Source organism: Berghia stephanieae, chromosome 10 (genome assembly GCF_034508935.2).
Source record: "Berghia stephanieae isolate SIO BIC M18660-M18661 chromosome 10, UCSD_Bste_1.3, whole genome shotgun sequence".
Taxonomy (NCBI): Eukaryota; Metazoa; Mollusca; class Gastropoda; order Nudibranchia; family Aeolidiidae; genus Berghia; species Berghia stephanieae.
In genome coordinates this window covers 305,679-318,178 of record NC_088369.1, presented here as the reverse complement: position 1 = coordinate 318,178, position 12,500 = coordinate 305,679, and the positions used below count along the sequence as shown (strand labels likewise).

At 39.8% G+C, this 12,500-nt stretch overlaps 1 protein-coding gene and 1 long non-coding RNA gene across 9 annotated transcripts in view; one reads left to right on the top strand and one right to left on the bottom strand.

Annotated features, from left to right (window-relative positions):
* The window catches only part of LOC144956015 (uncharacterized), a 29,292-nt gene extending 21,387 nt beyond the window's left edge, over positions 1-7,905 (bottom strand). Inside the window, exon 1 of the long non-coding RNA XR_013641852.1 lies at positions 7,879-7,905. This is a non-coding gene — a long non-coding RNA (uncharacterized LOC144956015). The remainder of the gene's footprint in view (positions 1-7,878) is intronic.
* LOC144956012 (sodium leak channel NALCN-like) overlaps positions 1-12,500 on the top strand; it is an 89,240-nt gene that overhangs the window by 34,989 nt on the left and 41,751 nt on the right. For all 8 annotated transcript variants that reach the window (XM_078886294.1, XM_078886291.1, XM_078886293.1 and 5 more), the window contains 5 exons: positions 5,583-5,693; positions 6,867-7,043; positions 7,918-8,097; positions 8,556-8,676; positions 10,753-10,884. In XM_078886294.1, the coding sequence (XP_078742420.1) occupies positions 5,583-5,693; positions 6,867-7,043; positions 7,918-8,097; positions 8,556-8,676; positions 10,753-10,884 (721 nt within the window). The remainder of the gene's footprint in view (positions 1-5,582; positions 5,694-6,866; positions 7,044-7,917; positions 8,098-8,555; positions 8,677-10,752; positions 10,885-12,500) is intronic.

The window sequence follows — 12,500 nt, the reverse complement described above, 5'->3', positions numbered from 1 at the left end:
CCAGTGTGTATGTATGAAGGGTGCAGATAAAGATCTGACCAAGTGTGTGTGTATGAAGGGTGCCAGATAAAGATCTGACCAAGTGTGTGTGTATGAAGGGTGCCAGATAAGATCTGACCAAGTGTGTGGTATGAAGGGTGCCAGATAAAGATCTGACCAAGTGTGTGTGTATGAAGGGTGCCAGATAAAGATCTGACCAAGTGTGTGTGTATGAAGGGTGCCAGATAAAGATCTGACCAAGTGTGTTGATGAAGGGTGCCAGATAAAGATCTGACCAAGTGTGTGTGTATGAAGGTGCAGATAAAGATCTGACCAAGTGTGTGTGTATGAAGGGTGCCAGATAAAGATCTGACCAAGTGTGTGTGTATGAAGGGTGCCAGATAAAGATCTGACCAAGTGTGTGTGTATGAAGGGTGCCAGATAAAGATCTGACCAAGTGTGTGTGTATGAAGGGTGCCAGATAAAGATCTGACCAAGTGTGTGTGTATGAAGGGTGCCAGATAAAGATCTGACCAAGTGTGTGTGTATGAAGGGTGCCAGATAAAGATCTGACCAAGTGTGTGTGTATGAAGGGTGCCAGATAAAGATCTGACCAAGTGTGTGTGTATGAAGGGTGCAGATAAAGATTGACCAAGTGTGTGTTATGAAGGGTGCCGATAAAGATCTGACCAAGTGTGTGTGTATGAAGGGTGCCAGATAAAGATCTGACCAAGTGTGTATGAAGGGTGCCAGATAAAGATTGACCAAGTGTGTGTTATGAAGGGTGCCAGATAAAGATCTGACCAAGTGTGTGTAGTATGAAGGGTCCCAGATAAAGATCTGACCAAGTGTGTGTGTATGAAGGGTGCCAGATAAAGATCTGACCAAGTGTGTGTGTATGAAGGGTGCCAGATAAAGATCTGACCAAGTGTGTGTGTATGAAGGGTGCCAGATAAAGATCTGACCAAGTGTGTGTGTATGAAGGGTGCCAGATAAAGATCTGACCAAGTGTGTGTGTATGAAGGGTGCCAGATAAAGATCTGACCAAGTTGTTATGAAGGGTGCCAGATTAAGATCTGACCAAGTGTGGTGTATGAAGGGTGTCAGTAAGATCTGACCAGTGTGTGTGTATAAGGTGCCAGATAAAGATCTGACCAAGTGTGTGTATAAAGGGTGCCAGATAAAGATCTGACCAAGTGTGTATGTATGAAGGGTGCCAGATAAAGATCTGACCAAGTGTGTATGTATGAAGGGTGCCAGATAAAGATCTGACCAAGTGTGTGTTATGAAGGGTGCCAGATAAAGATCTGACCAAGTGTGTATGAAGGGTGCCAGATAAAGATCTGACCAAGTGTGTGTCTATGAAGGGTGACAGATAAAGATCTGACCAAGTGTGTGTGTATGAAGGGTGCCAGATAAAGATCTGACCAAGTGTGTGTGTATGAAGGGTGCCAGATAAAGATCTGACCAAATGTGTATGAAGGGGCCAGATAAAGATCTGACCAAGTGTGTGTATGAAGGGTGACAGATAAAGATCTGACCAAGTGTGTATGAAGGGTGCCAGATAAAGATCTGACCAAGTGTGTGTGTATGAAGGGTGCCAGATAAAGATCTGACCAAGTATGTGTGTATGAAGGGTGCCAGATAAAGATCTGACCAAGTGTGTGTGTATGAAGGGTTCCCGATAAAGATCTGAGCAAGTGTCTGTGTATGAAGAGTTCCCGATAAAGATCTGACCAAGTGTGTGTGTATGAAGGGTGCCAGATAAAGATCTGACCAAGTGTGTGTGTATGAAGGGTGCCAGATAAAGATCTGACCAAGTGTCTGTGTATGAAGGGTGCCAGATAAAGATCTGACCAAGTGTGTGTATGAAGGGTGCCAGATAAAGATCTGACCAAGTGTGTGTGTATGAAGGGTGCCAGATAAAGATCTGACCAAGTGTGTGTGTATGAAGGGTGCCAGATAAAGACCTGACCAAGTGTCTATGAAGGGTGACAGATAAAGATCTGACCAAGTGTCTGTGTATGAAGGGTGCCAGATAAAGATCTGACCAAGTGTCTGTGTATGAAGGGTGCCAGATAAAGATCTGACCAAGTGTGTGTATGAAGGGTGCCAGATAAAGATCTGACCAAGTGTGTGTGTATGAAGGGTGCCAGATAAAGACCTGACCAAGTGTCTATGAAGGGTGACAGATAAAGATCTGACCAAGTGTGTGTGTATGAAGGGTGCCAGATAAAGATCTGACCAAGTGTGTGTGTATGAAGGGTGCCAGATAAAGATCTGACCAAGTGTGTGTGTATGAAGGGTGCCAGATAAAGATCTGACCAAGTGTGTGTGTGTGAAGGGTGCCAGATAAAGATCTGACCAAGTGTGTGTGTATGAAGGGTGTCAGATAAAGATCTGATCAAGTGTGTGTGTATGAAGGGTGCCAGATAAAGATCTGACCAAGTGTGTGTGTGTATGAAGGGTGACAGATAAAGATCTGACCAAGTGTGTGTGTGTGTATGACGGGTGCCCGATAAAGATCTGACCAAGTGTGTTTGTATGAAGGGTGACAGATAAAGATCTGACCAAGTGTGTGTGTATGAAGGGTGACAGATAAAGATCTGACCAAGTGTGTGTGTATGAAGGGTGCCAGATAAAGATCTGACCAAGTGTGTGTGTATGTATGAAGGGTGACAGATAAAGGTCTGACCAAGTGTTTATGTATGAAGTGTGCCAGATAAAGATCTGACCAAGTGTGTGTGTTTGAAGGGTGCCAGATAAAGATCTGACCAAGTGTGTGTCTATGAAGGGTGCCCGATAAAGATCTGACCAAGTGTGTGTCTATGAAGGGTGACAGATAAAGATCTGACCAAGTGTGTGTGTATGAAGGGTGCCCGATAAAGATCTGACCAAGTGTGTGTGTATGAAGGGTGCCCGATAAAGATCTGACCAAGTGTGTGTGTATGAAGGGTGCCAGATAAAGATCTGACCAAGTGTGTATGTATGAAGGGTGCCAGATAAAGACCTTACCAAGTGTGTATGTATGAAGGGTTCCAGATAAAAGTCTGACCAAGTGTGTGTGTATGAAGGGTGCCAGATAAAGATCTGACCAAGTGTGTGTGTATGAAGGGTGCCAGATAAAAATCTGACCAAGTGTGTGTGTATGAAGGTGCCAGATAAAGATCTGACCAAGTGTGTGTGTATGAAGGGTGCCAGATAAAGATCTGACCAAGTGTGTGTGTATGAAGGGTGACAGATAAAGATCTGACCAAGTGTGTGTGTATGAAGGGTGCCAGATAAAGATCTGACCAAGTGTGTGTGTATGAAGGGTGCCCGATAAAGATCTGACCAAGTGTGTGTGTATGAAGGGTGCCAGATAAAGATCTGACCAAGCGTGTGTGTATGAAGGGTGCCAGATAAAGATCTGACCAAGTGTGTGTGTATGAAGGGTGCCCGATAAAGCTTTGACCAAGTGTGTGTGTATGAAGGGTTCCAGATAAAGATCTGACCAAGTGTGTGTATGAAAGGTGCCCGATAAAGATCTGACCAAGTGTGTATGTATGAAGGGTGACAGATAAAGATCTGACCAAGTGTGTGTGTATGAAGGGTGCCAGATAAAGATCTGAGCAAGTGTGTGTGTATGAAGGGTGCCAGATAAAGATCTGACCAAGTGTGTGTCTATGAAGGGTGCCAGATAAAGATCTGAGCAAGTGTGTGTGTATGAAGGGTGCCCGATAAAGATCTGAGCAAGTGTGTGTGTATGAAGGGTGCCCGATAAAGATCTGACCAAGTGTGTGTGTATGAAGGGTGCCAGATAAAGATCTGACCAAGTGTGTGTGTATGAAGGGTGCCAGATAAAGATCTGACCAAGTGTGTGTGTATGAAGGGTGCCAGATAAAGATCTGACCAATTATGTATGAAGGGTGCCAGATAAAGATCTGACCAAGTGTGTGTGTATGAAGGGTGCCCGATAAAGATCTGACTAAGTGTGTGTGTATGAAGGGTGCCAGATAAAGATCTGACCAAATGTGTGTGTATGAAGGGTGCCAGATAAAGATCTGACCAAGTGTGTGTGTATGAAGGGTGCCAGATAAAGATCTGACCAAGTGTGTATGAAGGGTGCCAGATAAAGATCTGACCAAGTGTGTGTGTATGAAGGGTGCCAGATAAAGATCTGACCAAGTGTGTGTGTATGAAGGGTGCCAGATAAAGATCTGACCAAGTGTGTGTGTATGAAGGGTGCCAGATAAAGATCTAAACAAGTGTGTGTGTATGAAGGGTGCCAGATAAAGCAAGAAAGAAAAATACAAGAAAGTCGATCCTCAGTCGAAGTCGACTGATTTTTTGGGATGGTATTTTTCTTGTATTTTTCTTTCTTGCCTTGTCTTTCATACACACTTGTTCAGATCTTCTTCTCTCTTTCACCTTCCGTTCTCTCGCCCAAATCTCACAAGTCTCACATAAGTTTCATTACGTCATGTTCGTCCAAGAACATTTAACTCTTATAGCCACATACAGCTGAAGCATATTTATCCTTTTAATCTTCATCAAATATTTGCATGGATTCTCTGACTCATACCAGTATGATGAGAACAGCATGGCTCATCGGTATGGTCTTTTCTTCTTATCCCAAAAGGTAATGAGTCTGGCTACCTACCATGCTGTGTGGCCTTGACCAAGTCGTCTTGAGCGAGCTCACTTTGTGGTGTTGCTCTGTGGCTGACCCCTGGGTTATTGCCTTGAAACAGAGCTGCTCTGTGGTTGACCCCTGGGTTATTGCCTTGAAATAGAGCTGCTCTGTGGTTGACCCCTCGGTTATTGCCTTGAAATAGAGCTGCTCTGTGGCTGACCCCTCGGTTATTGCCTTGAAATAGAGCTGCTCTGTGGCTGACCCCTGGGTTATTGCCTTGAAATAGAGCTGCTCTGTGGCTGACCCCTGGGTTATTGCCTTGAAATAGAGCTGCTCTGTGGCTGACCCCTGGGTTATTGCCTTGAAACAGAGCTGCTCTGTGGCTGACCCCTGGGTTATTGCCTTGAAATAGAGCTGCTCTGTGGTTGACCCCTGGGTTACTGCCTTGAAATAGAGCTGCTCTGTTGTTGATCCCTGGGTTATTGCCTTGAAATAGAGCTGCTCTGTGGTTGACCCCTGGGTTATTGCCTTGAAATAGAGCTGCTCTGTGGTTGACCCCTCGGTTATTGCCTTGAAATAGAGCTGCTCTGTTGTTGATCCCTGGGTTATTGCCTTGAAATAGAGCTGCTCTGTTGTTGATCCCTGGGTTATTGCCTTGAAATAGAGCTGCTCTGTGGTTGACCCCTGGGTTATTGCCTTGAAATAGAGCTGCTCTGTGGCTGACCCCTGGGTTACTGCCTTGAAATAGAGCTGCTCTGTGGCTGACCCCTGGGTTATTGCCATGAAATAGAGCTGCTCTGTGGCTGACCCCTGGGTTATTGCCTTGAAATAGACCCTGAAGGCAAATTACCACTTTGGGATGTATAAATGGAATGTTTTGGATTTTTATTTATTTATTTTGAAATTAAAAGATATTGAAATTTACTCATGTCATAATATAAGATGTATCAAATTGACTTTTGAATCTTTGTTTCTATCGATGTAACAGAGATGCTAATCAACAAAAAGTGATGAGTGGAGGGTCTGCACAGCTGGTGCCTGCTGGTGGCAGGACTATGTCCATACTGGCACATCAACACCAGATAAGGCTCGAACGCAGGTTGGTTTGGTCTGTGTTTGTGTAAAGTGTGTATGTGTGTATGTTTATATGTGTTTGTTTGTGTGTGACTTGTATATGTGGGTGTGATTGTATAATTTGTGATACATGAATGCAAGAGACATTTGAGAAAGATGGAAGAAATTAGAGAAGAGATAGAAATAGTCTATCACTCACATCTCTGATAATTTGTGTTTTTTGTCTCATACTATTGAAATTATGATATTGGTGTTCCTCAGGGCGGTGTAATCTCACTCATGTTATTTATTCATTCATTATACAAATAAGTGTAAAAGCTCAAATGTTGTCTCCCATTTTAAGATTTCCTGATGACACTACTTTACAAGGCCTGATTCAAATATCGAAGAAAGACAATGTAACAAAGAGTTAGATAGATTTGTATCCAGATCTGACAATAATTTCTTGAATTTAACATCAACACTAAAGACTATATGACAAATGTTAGAAAAAAAATACTAATTAAAGTATAACTTGTAATTAAAAAATAAAATTTGAGCAACTCCCAAGCTTCCAATTTTCAGCCATTCGCCTTAAAACCAAAATTCGTTTAATCCTAATTCAATGACCTTGTCCCTTGGATTTCAGTTGGACCGTTTTTTAAAATAGTATTTCTGCTACTCATGATCCAATATCCTGTTGTCTCTTAATTGCAGTTAGTAATATATTAATTGAAATTTTCTCTTCATTATAAACTCAGAAAAAGTTTGACCAGGCACTTACATCAGTAATAAAGGGAATGACATAGTGCCAGATGAAAACAGAGAATAAAAATAGCATAGTGTCAGGGAGCCAAACCTGGGACCCAATTGATACGACACCCACCTTGCTGGCTGACTGCTGTGTGATATCTTTAATCTCCTTTTTCATCTGGCATTTATTTATTATTCCCTTTTTATTTCTTATCTGTCCAGTGTGCTAACTTTTAATAATCATATCATTCTCATTAGTCGTGGTTAAAAACTACTCCTGTTGTTTGATGTGATTCATATTTTTTATTGAGTAGTGGCCCTTTGGCCTTGTGTTTTTGTTTGTTTTGTTTTATTTTTAATGTTTTGAGATCGACGCTGTTGTGTGTGGACAACAGACATCGACTGTTTTGAATTTGATGAAACTAGGAAAAGAAACATTTGACTTATAATTTGTCGTTTATTACAGCCGCAGTTCCAGACCTGGATCTCGTCCCACCAGCCTAAAACTGAAGTCTCACCCACCGAGTGCCAAAGAGAATGGTGACTTGAACCCCCATGCCCCTCTGATGGGAGGCTCCAGGCGCATGGATGATTTTGACATCAAGGATATTCAACAGAAGAAGCAACAAGCTGAGCAAAAACGGTCAGTGATGAGTTCATTTTATGTTTTTTTTAAAAACCCTCATTCCTCTAATCTGTCCATAAAAAATCATATTTCGTGTTAGATGTCCTATATTTATATGCAATACTAAGCGGCTTGAAGCTGTGGACTGTAAAAAGTAATGAATATGACTATATTTATCTGTTAATTTTGCTCTTATGTCCTGAACTGAGTAAAAAGGTCAGTGATAAGATTTGAATGGATTGATGGTGTTGTTATGCGCCTAGAGCTTTATTGTATAGAGGATTTGGTACAATGATAAACTTTATTATTATTTTTCACTGCACTTAGTTGTAAAATGAGTACCTGACTAGTACAGCTTTGTCTCTCTGTTAAAAAAATGCAATGGCACCTCACGGGTGTCAAGTCTCAGCTTTCATGTCAAGTGTTAGAAGCCCTTGTCAAGTGTTAGAAGCCCTTGTCAAGTGTTAGAAGCCCTTGTCAAGTGTTAGAAGCCCTTGTCAAGTGCTTTGAGTTTATTTTGTGGATATTTAGAAAAGTGAGTGGAGCAGGCACTTATGTTGATAATAACAAGAAATGAAGTGAATAGGAAAGTGCCAGAAGACAACAGAGAATAAAAACTTCGCAGCGACGATTGGGGCTCGAACCTGCAACCTTACTGGTACAACTTTGCCTGGCCAGGGAGATCGTGATCTCGTCCAGAAGTGATTGGAGTATGTGGATCTGTCAGTCTGTAAGTTTTTTTGTTTGTTTGTTTTTTTTTGTTTTTTTTTTTTAAATGACAGGCAGTAAGTAGATAAATATTCCCTGCTCCTGATTTTGGTGTCTTACTGTATTTTAATCAGATTTTGCTTACCTCCCTTCATGCTCACTCCCAGTTTATTCCTCTCCACAGAAATCAGCAGGAGGTTGACCTAAGAGAGAACCACCCTTACTTTGACACTCCGCTCTTCATGGTCGGGAGGGAAACAAGGCTACGTAAAATCTGTGAGACCATTGTCAATGCAAAGTACGACTACATCCTAAGAGATCCAGAAACAGGAAAGAAGATAAAGTCCAAATACAAACAAATACAGTAAGTTTTCAATTGAAAAGTGGGGCCTTGTTTTTTATTTCTTTTGGTCATTTTTTTAATGAAAAAAGATTTTTTTCTGATAACGTTGGCCCATCAATTAGTAAAGAATAAATAATAAATAAGTAAGCATTTTTACATAGCATTATAATGGATTCATCATTCCCAACTTTCCATTTCGTATTGTGCATGTCACCTTCATCATTGTCATTATCACCATAATCATCATCATAATCATCATCATCATCATCATCATCATCATCATCATCATCATCATCATCATCATCATCATCATCATCATCATCATCGTCATCATCATCATCATCATCATAATTATCATCATCATCATCATCACCACGAACACCACCACCACCATCACCACCACCATTACCACTACCTCACTCACCCACTACAACCACAACCACCACCACCACCACCACTATCTCCACATTGTTTTCCAGCAAACTGCTTGGTTTGGTGACCTATCTGGACTGGGTGATGATCATCGTCACCATTTTATCCTGTGCCTCTATGATGTTTGAAACTCCCACCAACCGGATCATGGAAAATCCCATCCTTCAGGTACAGTAGAAAAATTGGGGTTCTTGTGATTGGAAGCGAAATGAATTGACTGGGGTTCAAGTCTTGAATAGGTTGGATATTTTTTGAGAGCTCCTCCCCTCCTCCTCCTCCTCAGATATCATAATATGCAAAAATTATGTTTTGTGAAATCATTAAACTTTGAATTCATACCCACATGTATGAAAGTTGGGCTTGATTTCAATGCATTTTGGTGGAGGATAAATACAATTTTTAAAACTGCAACAAGCACAGACTTATTTTTCCTCATCATTCCAATTCTAAACTCACTTTTCAGAATGATACATCCCGACATAATACCATTTGGAGACAGTTGGTCACAAATGATCCTGATAGCCTGATTAGTTGAGCACTTGACTTAAGAGGAATCTAGCTAAATGGACCATATTCTAGAAGGACAATGTTTTTTCCTTTAGTCTTGCAACTTAAAAAGGAATATATATATATATATATATATATATATATATATATATATATATATATATATATATATATATATTATATATATATATATATATATATATATATTATTTAAAATATTTACCACAATGTTTGAGACAGTCTACATTAATGTTTCAGGCTTAATTTGCCATCGTCAGGACTGAGTTGTTTTGTTGACCTTAAAAAAATTAGAAGACGGACTTTCAGATCTCATTCAAAGTGTACAGTTCAAAAACAAAAATAACAACTTCCAAAACCAACTGACTAACGATGTGAAGAAAATAAAGAAAAACAACTTCTGATACCAGCCGACAAATCCAACAACTATTACAAAATGACACCTGAGGAATATGATAAAATGACACACAAACAAATCAACAAAGACTATAAGAAAGACGGAACACATAGAACCGAAGAGATCACAAAAGAAGATAAGAATATAGCGAACAGACTTGACCTTAGCGATCGAATCGATATAGCACCAAGAAGAGAAGCGTTTATCACATTAAAAGATCACAAGCCTGACTTAAAAAATAATCCAAAATGTAGACTAATTAATCCATACAAATCTGAAATTGGAAAAATCAGCAAAAAGATATTAGAAAAAATAAATAAAAACGTCAAAGAAGCAACTAAATTCAACCAGTGGAAAAACACCGATGAAGTCATCGAATGGTTTAAAAATATCCAAAACAAAGAAAATTGCACCTTCATCTCTTTCGGCATTTGCGATTTTTACCCCTCCATCACTCTAGACTTACTAAACAGAGCATTGGAATTCGCAACAAAATATACCAACATCACAGAAGAGGAAAAACACATCATCAAACACACCAAGCACAGCACACTATACTATGACAACACGCCGTGGACAAAGCGACATAATGATTTCGACGTAACAATGGGTTCGTTCGACGGTGCTGAAACATGGGAACTGGTCGGACTCTACATCCTGTCACAACTACAACATACACACACATACATCGGCCTCTATAGAGATGACGGACTCGCTATAACCAACAGACGACCAAGAGCGAACGAAAACATCAAAAAACAAATCTGTAAAATATTCCAAAACAACAATTTGAAAATCACGATAGAAGCAAACAAAAAAAACAGTTGACTTCCTCGACATCACATTCGACATAAAATCCAATTCATTCCAACCGTTCAGAAAACCAAACAACACCATTAATAAAAACAGCAACCACCCCCGTCCCGTCATTGAAAGCATACCAAAAAACATAGCACTGAGGGTGAGCAAACTTTCGGAAAACAGAGAGATATTCAACGTCGCAGCCACCCCCTACAAAGAAGCACTCACAAAAAGCGGATACAACACACCAAAAAAGGGTCAACAAAACAACTCAGTCCTGACGATGGCAAATTAAGCCTGAAACATTAATGTAGACTGTCTCAAACATTGTGGTAAATATTTTAAATAATAATAATTCGCTCCATTACTGCATGTCGAGCACTTTTCGTACCATATTTGTATCAAACACAATTCAATCTGTATATATATATATATATTCAGTTTATGTTTCTGAGTTCCCTGATGAAGATCATTCCCACTACCATCATATAATTACTTTTGATTTGCTTGACCATTTCCAGATAGCCGAGTATGCGTTTGTCGTGTGTATGAGTATAGAGATGATTCTCAAGGTCATGTCCAATGGGCTTTTGTTCACTCCCAAGGCAGTTGTCAACGACTTTAGTGGTGTGTTGGACTTGTTCATCTATGGGGTAAGGCAGTTATAAAACCCTCAGATATTACGAATGCTTTCACTGTGATTTAATTATATAGGATTTGAACATCCAAAAAAATGTTAACTCTCTCTTTACCGACCAGTTTTGTGATTATTTCCCTAAATGTCTTACTTATCCCAACACAAACATTGATTTTTTACACTCAAATTCAAAAGCAATAATTACATACCATACATAATTTTGTGCAGCAAAATAAGCTTTTCTAAACAGTAACAAGTTGTTATAAATAAACGTGAGCCTTTTATATAGTGCAATATCCACTAAACATGCTCAAAGCCCTTTACAAGGGGTCCCTTGCCAACAGCAACGCTTAACATGTAGGTCGAGTCATGTCGCCTGTTGGGAGATATTACAATTTTTTCCCAAAAGAGACAATGCTGTTAAAGGCCAGCTTCTCATTTTCCACCCGAGAAAAGTAACAAAATATTTTATTCAAATTTTATTCTGTATAAAACAAATCTGAATTTGAAACATGTCCATTGTATTGTTACAAATTATTCTATAGTTCATAAGGAGATGATGAAAATAAAATGTTTTCTTTTTTAAAATTGATGATAACTGAAGTCCTAAATGTTTTCACCAAAAGGCACAACTGTTATGTGACTATGGCTTCTATTGAAGTGTTTTGTGCACGTGTTTGACACGGCATCATTGGTGATAGAGAATTTACATACTGTAATCTAATCTGTGTATATGGAAAACATGGTATATATAAACACAGACAAGCACTGGATGCTGCATCTTTCTTTTGCATTCGAGTCAGTCTTGTATTGTTGGTTTAACCCTCTCGAGTTCATTTGAATATAAAATCGAACAAATTTGTCCAATTTTCAATTACTGGGAACTCGAGAGAGTTAAATCAGAAAGACCATAGTGAGCAGGGAGGTACATACTGTGTCTTCTATCCCCCTATATCTGTTTTCCAACTTACTTTCTGTCTTTATCTTGGAATGAGATTATTTGTTTTTATCCTGGCCCTGGCCGGATACCCCGGCTGAGAGGGAAACAGTCAAATTTATAATTAGTTTTGGGAGATATTTTTTACCTTGTAAATCAGTGAACAGTTGAGTGTGTTCCTCTTGGTGGGGACCTGTGCCTGTGTCTTGATGAGACATTTAGTGACCTCAAACTCAGTACACTGATAGTGTGTTCTTGGAATCTACACCTGTTTCCTATTTGAACCAATTTCCCTTTGTCTTGCTTATTCTTGGGTGCTTTAATTGTAATTCTGGAACTTTTTACTGTCAAAATTTTCATTCCTTTTACTGGCACTGATATGACCTTAATGTGTTGTAAGTGCCGTAAAACCTTTGAAAACACTTAAAAAACAACATAAATCAGAAAGACTGCTGAAGCTGTTGATGGAAACTGATGTAGTTTGGCAGTCTTTTGGTAAGACACTCGAAATGTGACCTGAAGGACCTGGTTTCGAGTCCCGCTATAGTCAGTGCAAAGTTTATTCCTTGGAAAAGGCTCTTTGCTCACATTTTTTCATCAAACTCAGGTGTAAAATGAGTCCCAGCAATATCTCTTGTCATGTCTCGTCCTGCTAAGTTTGTTTAACACAGGAATCAGGATAAGCTCAGACTCTC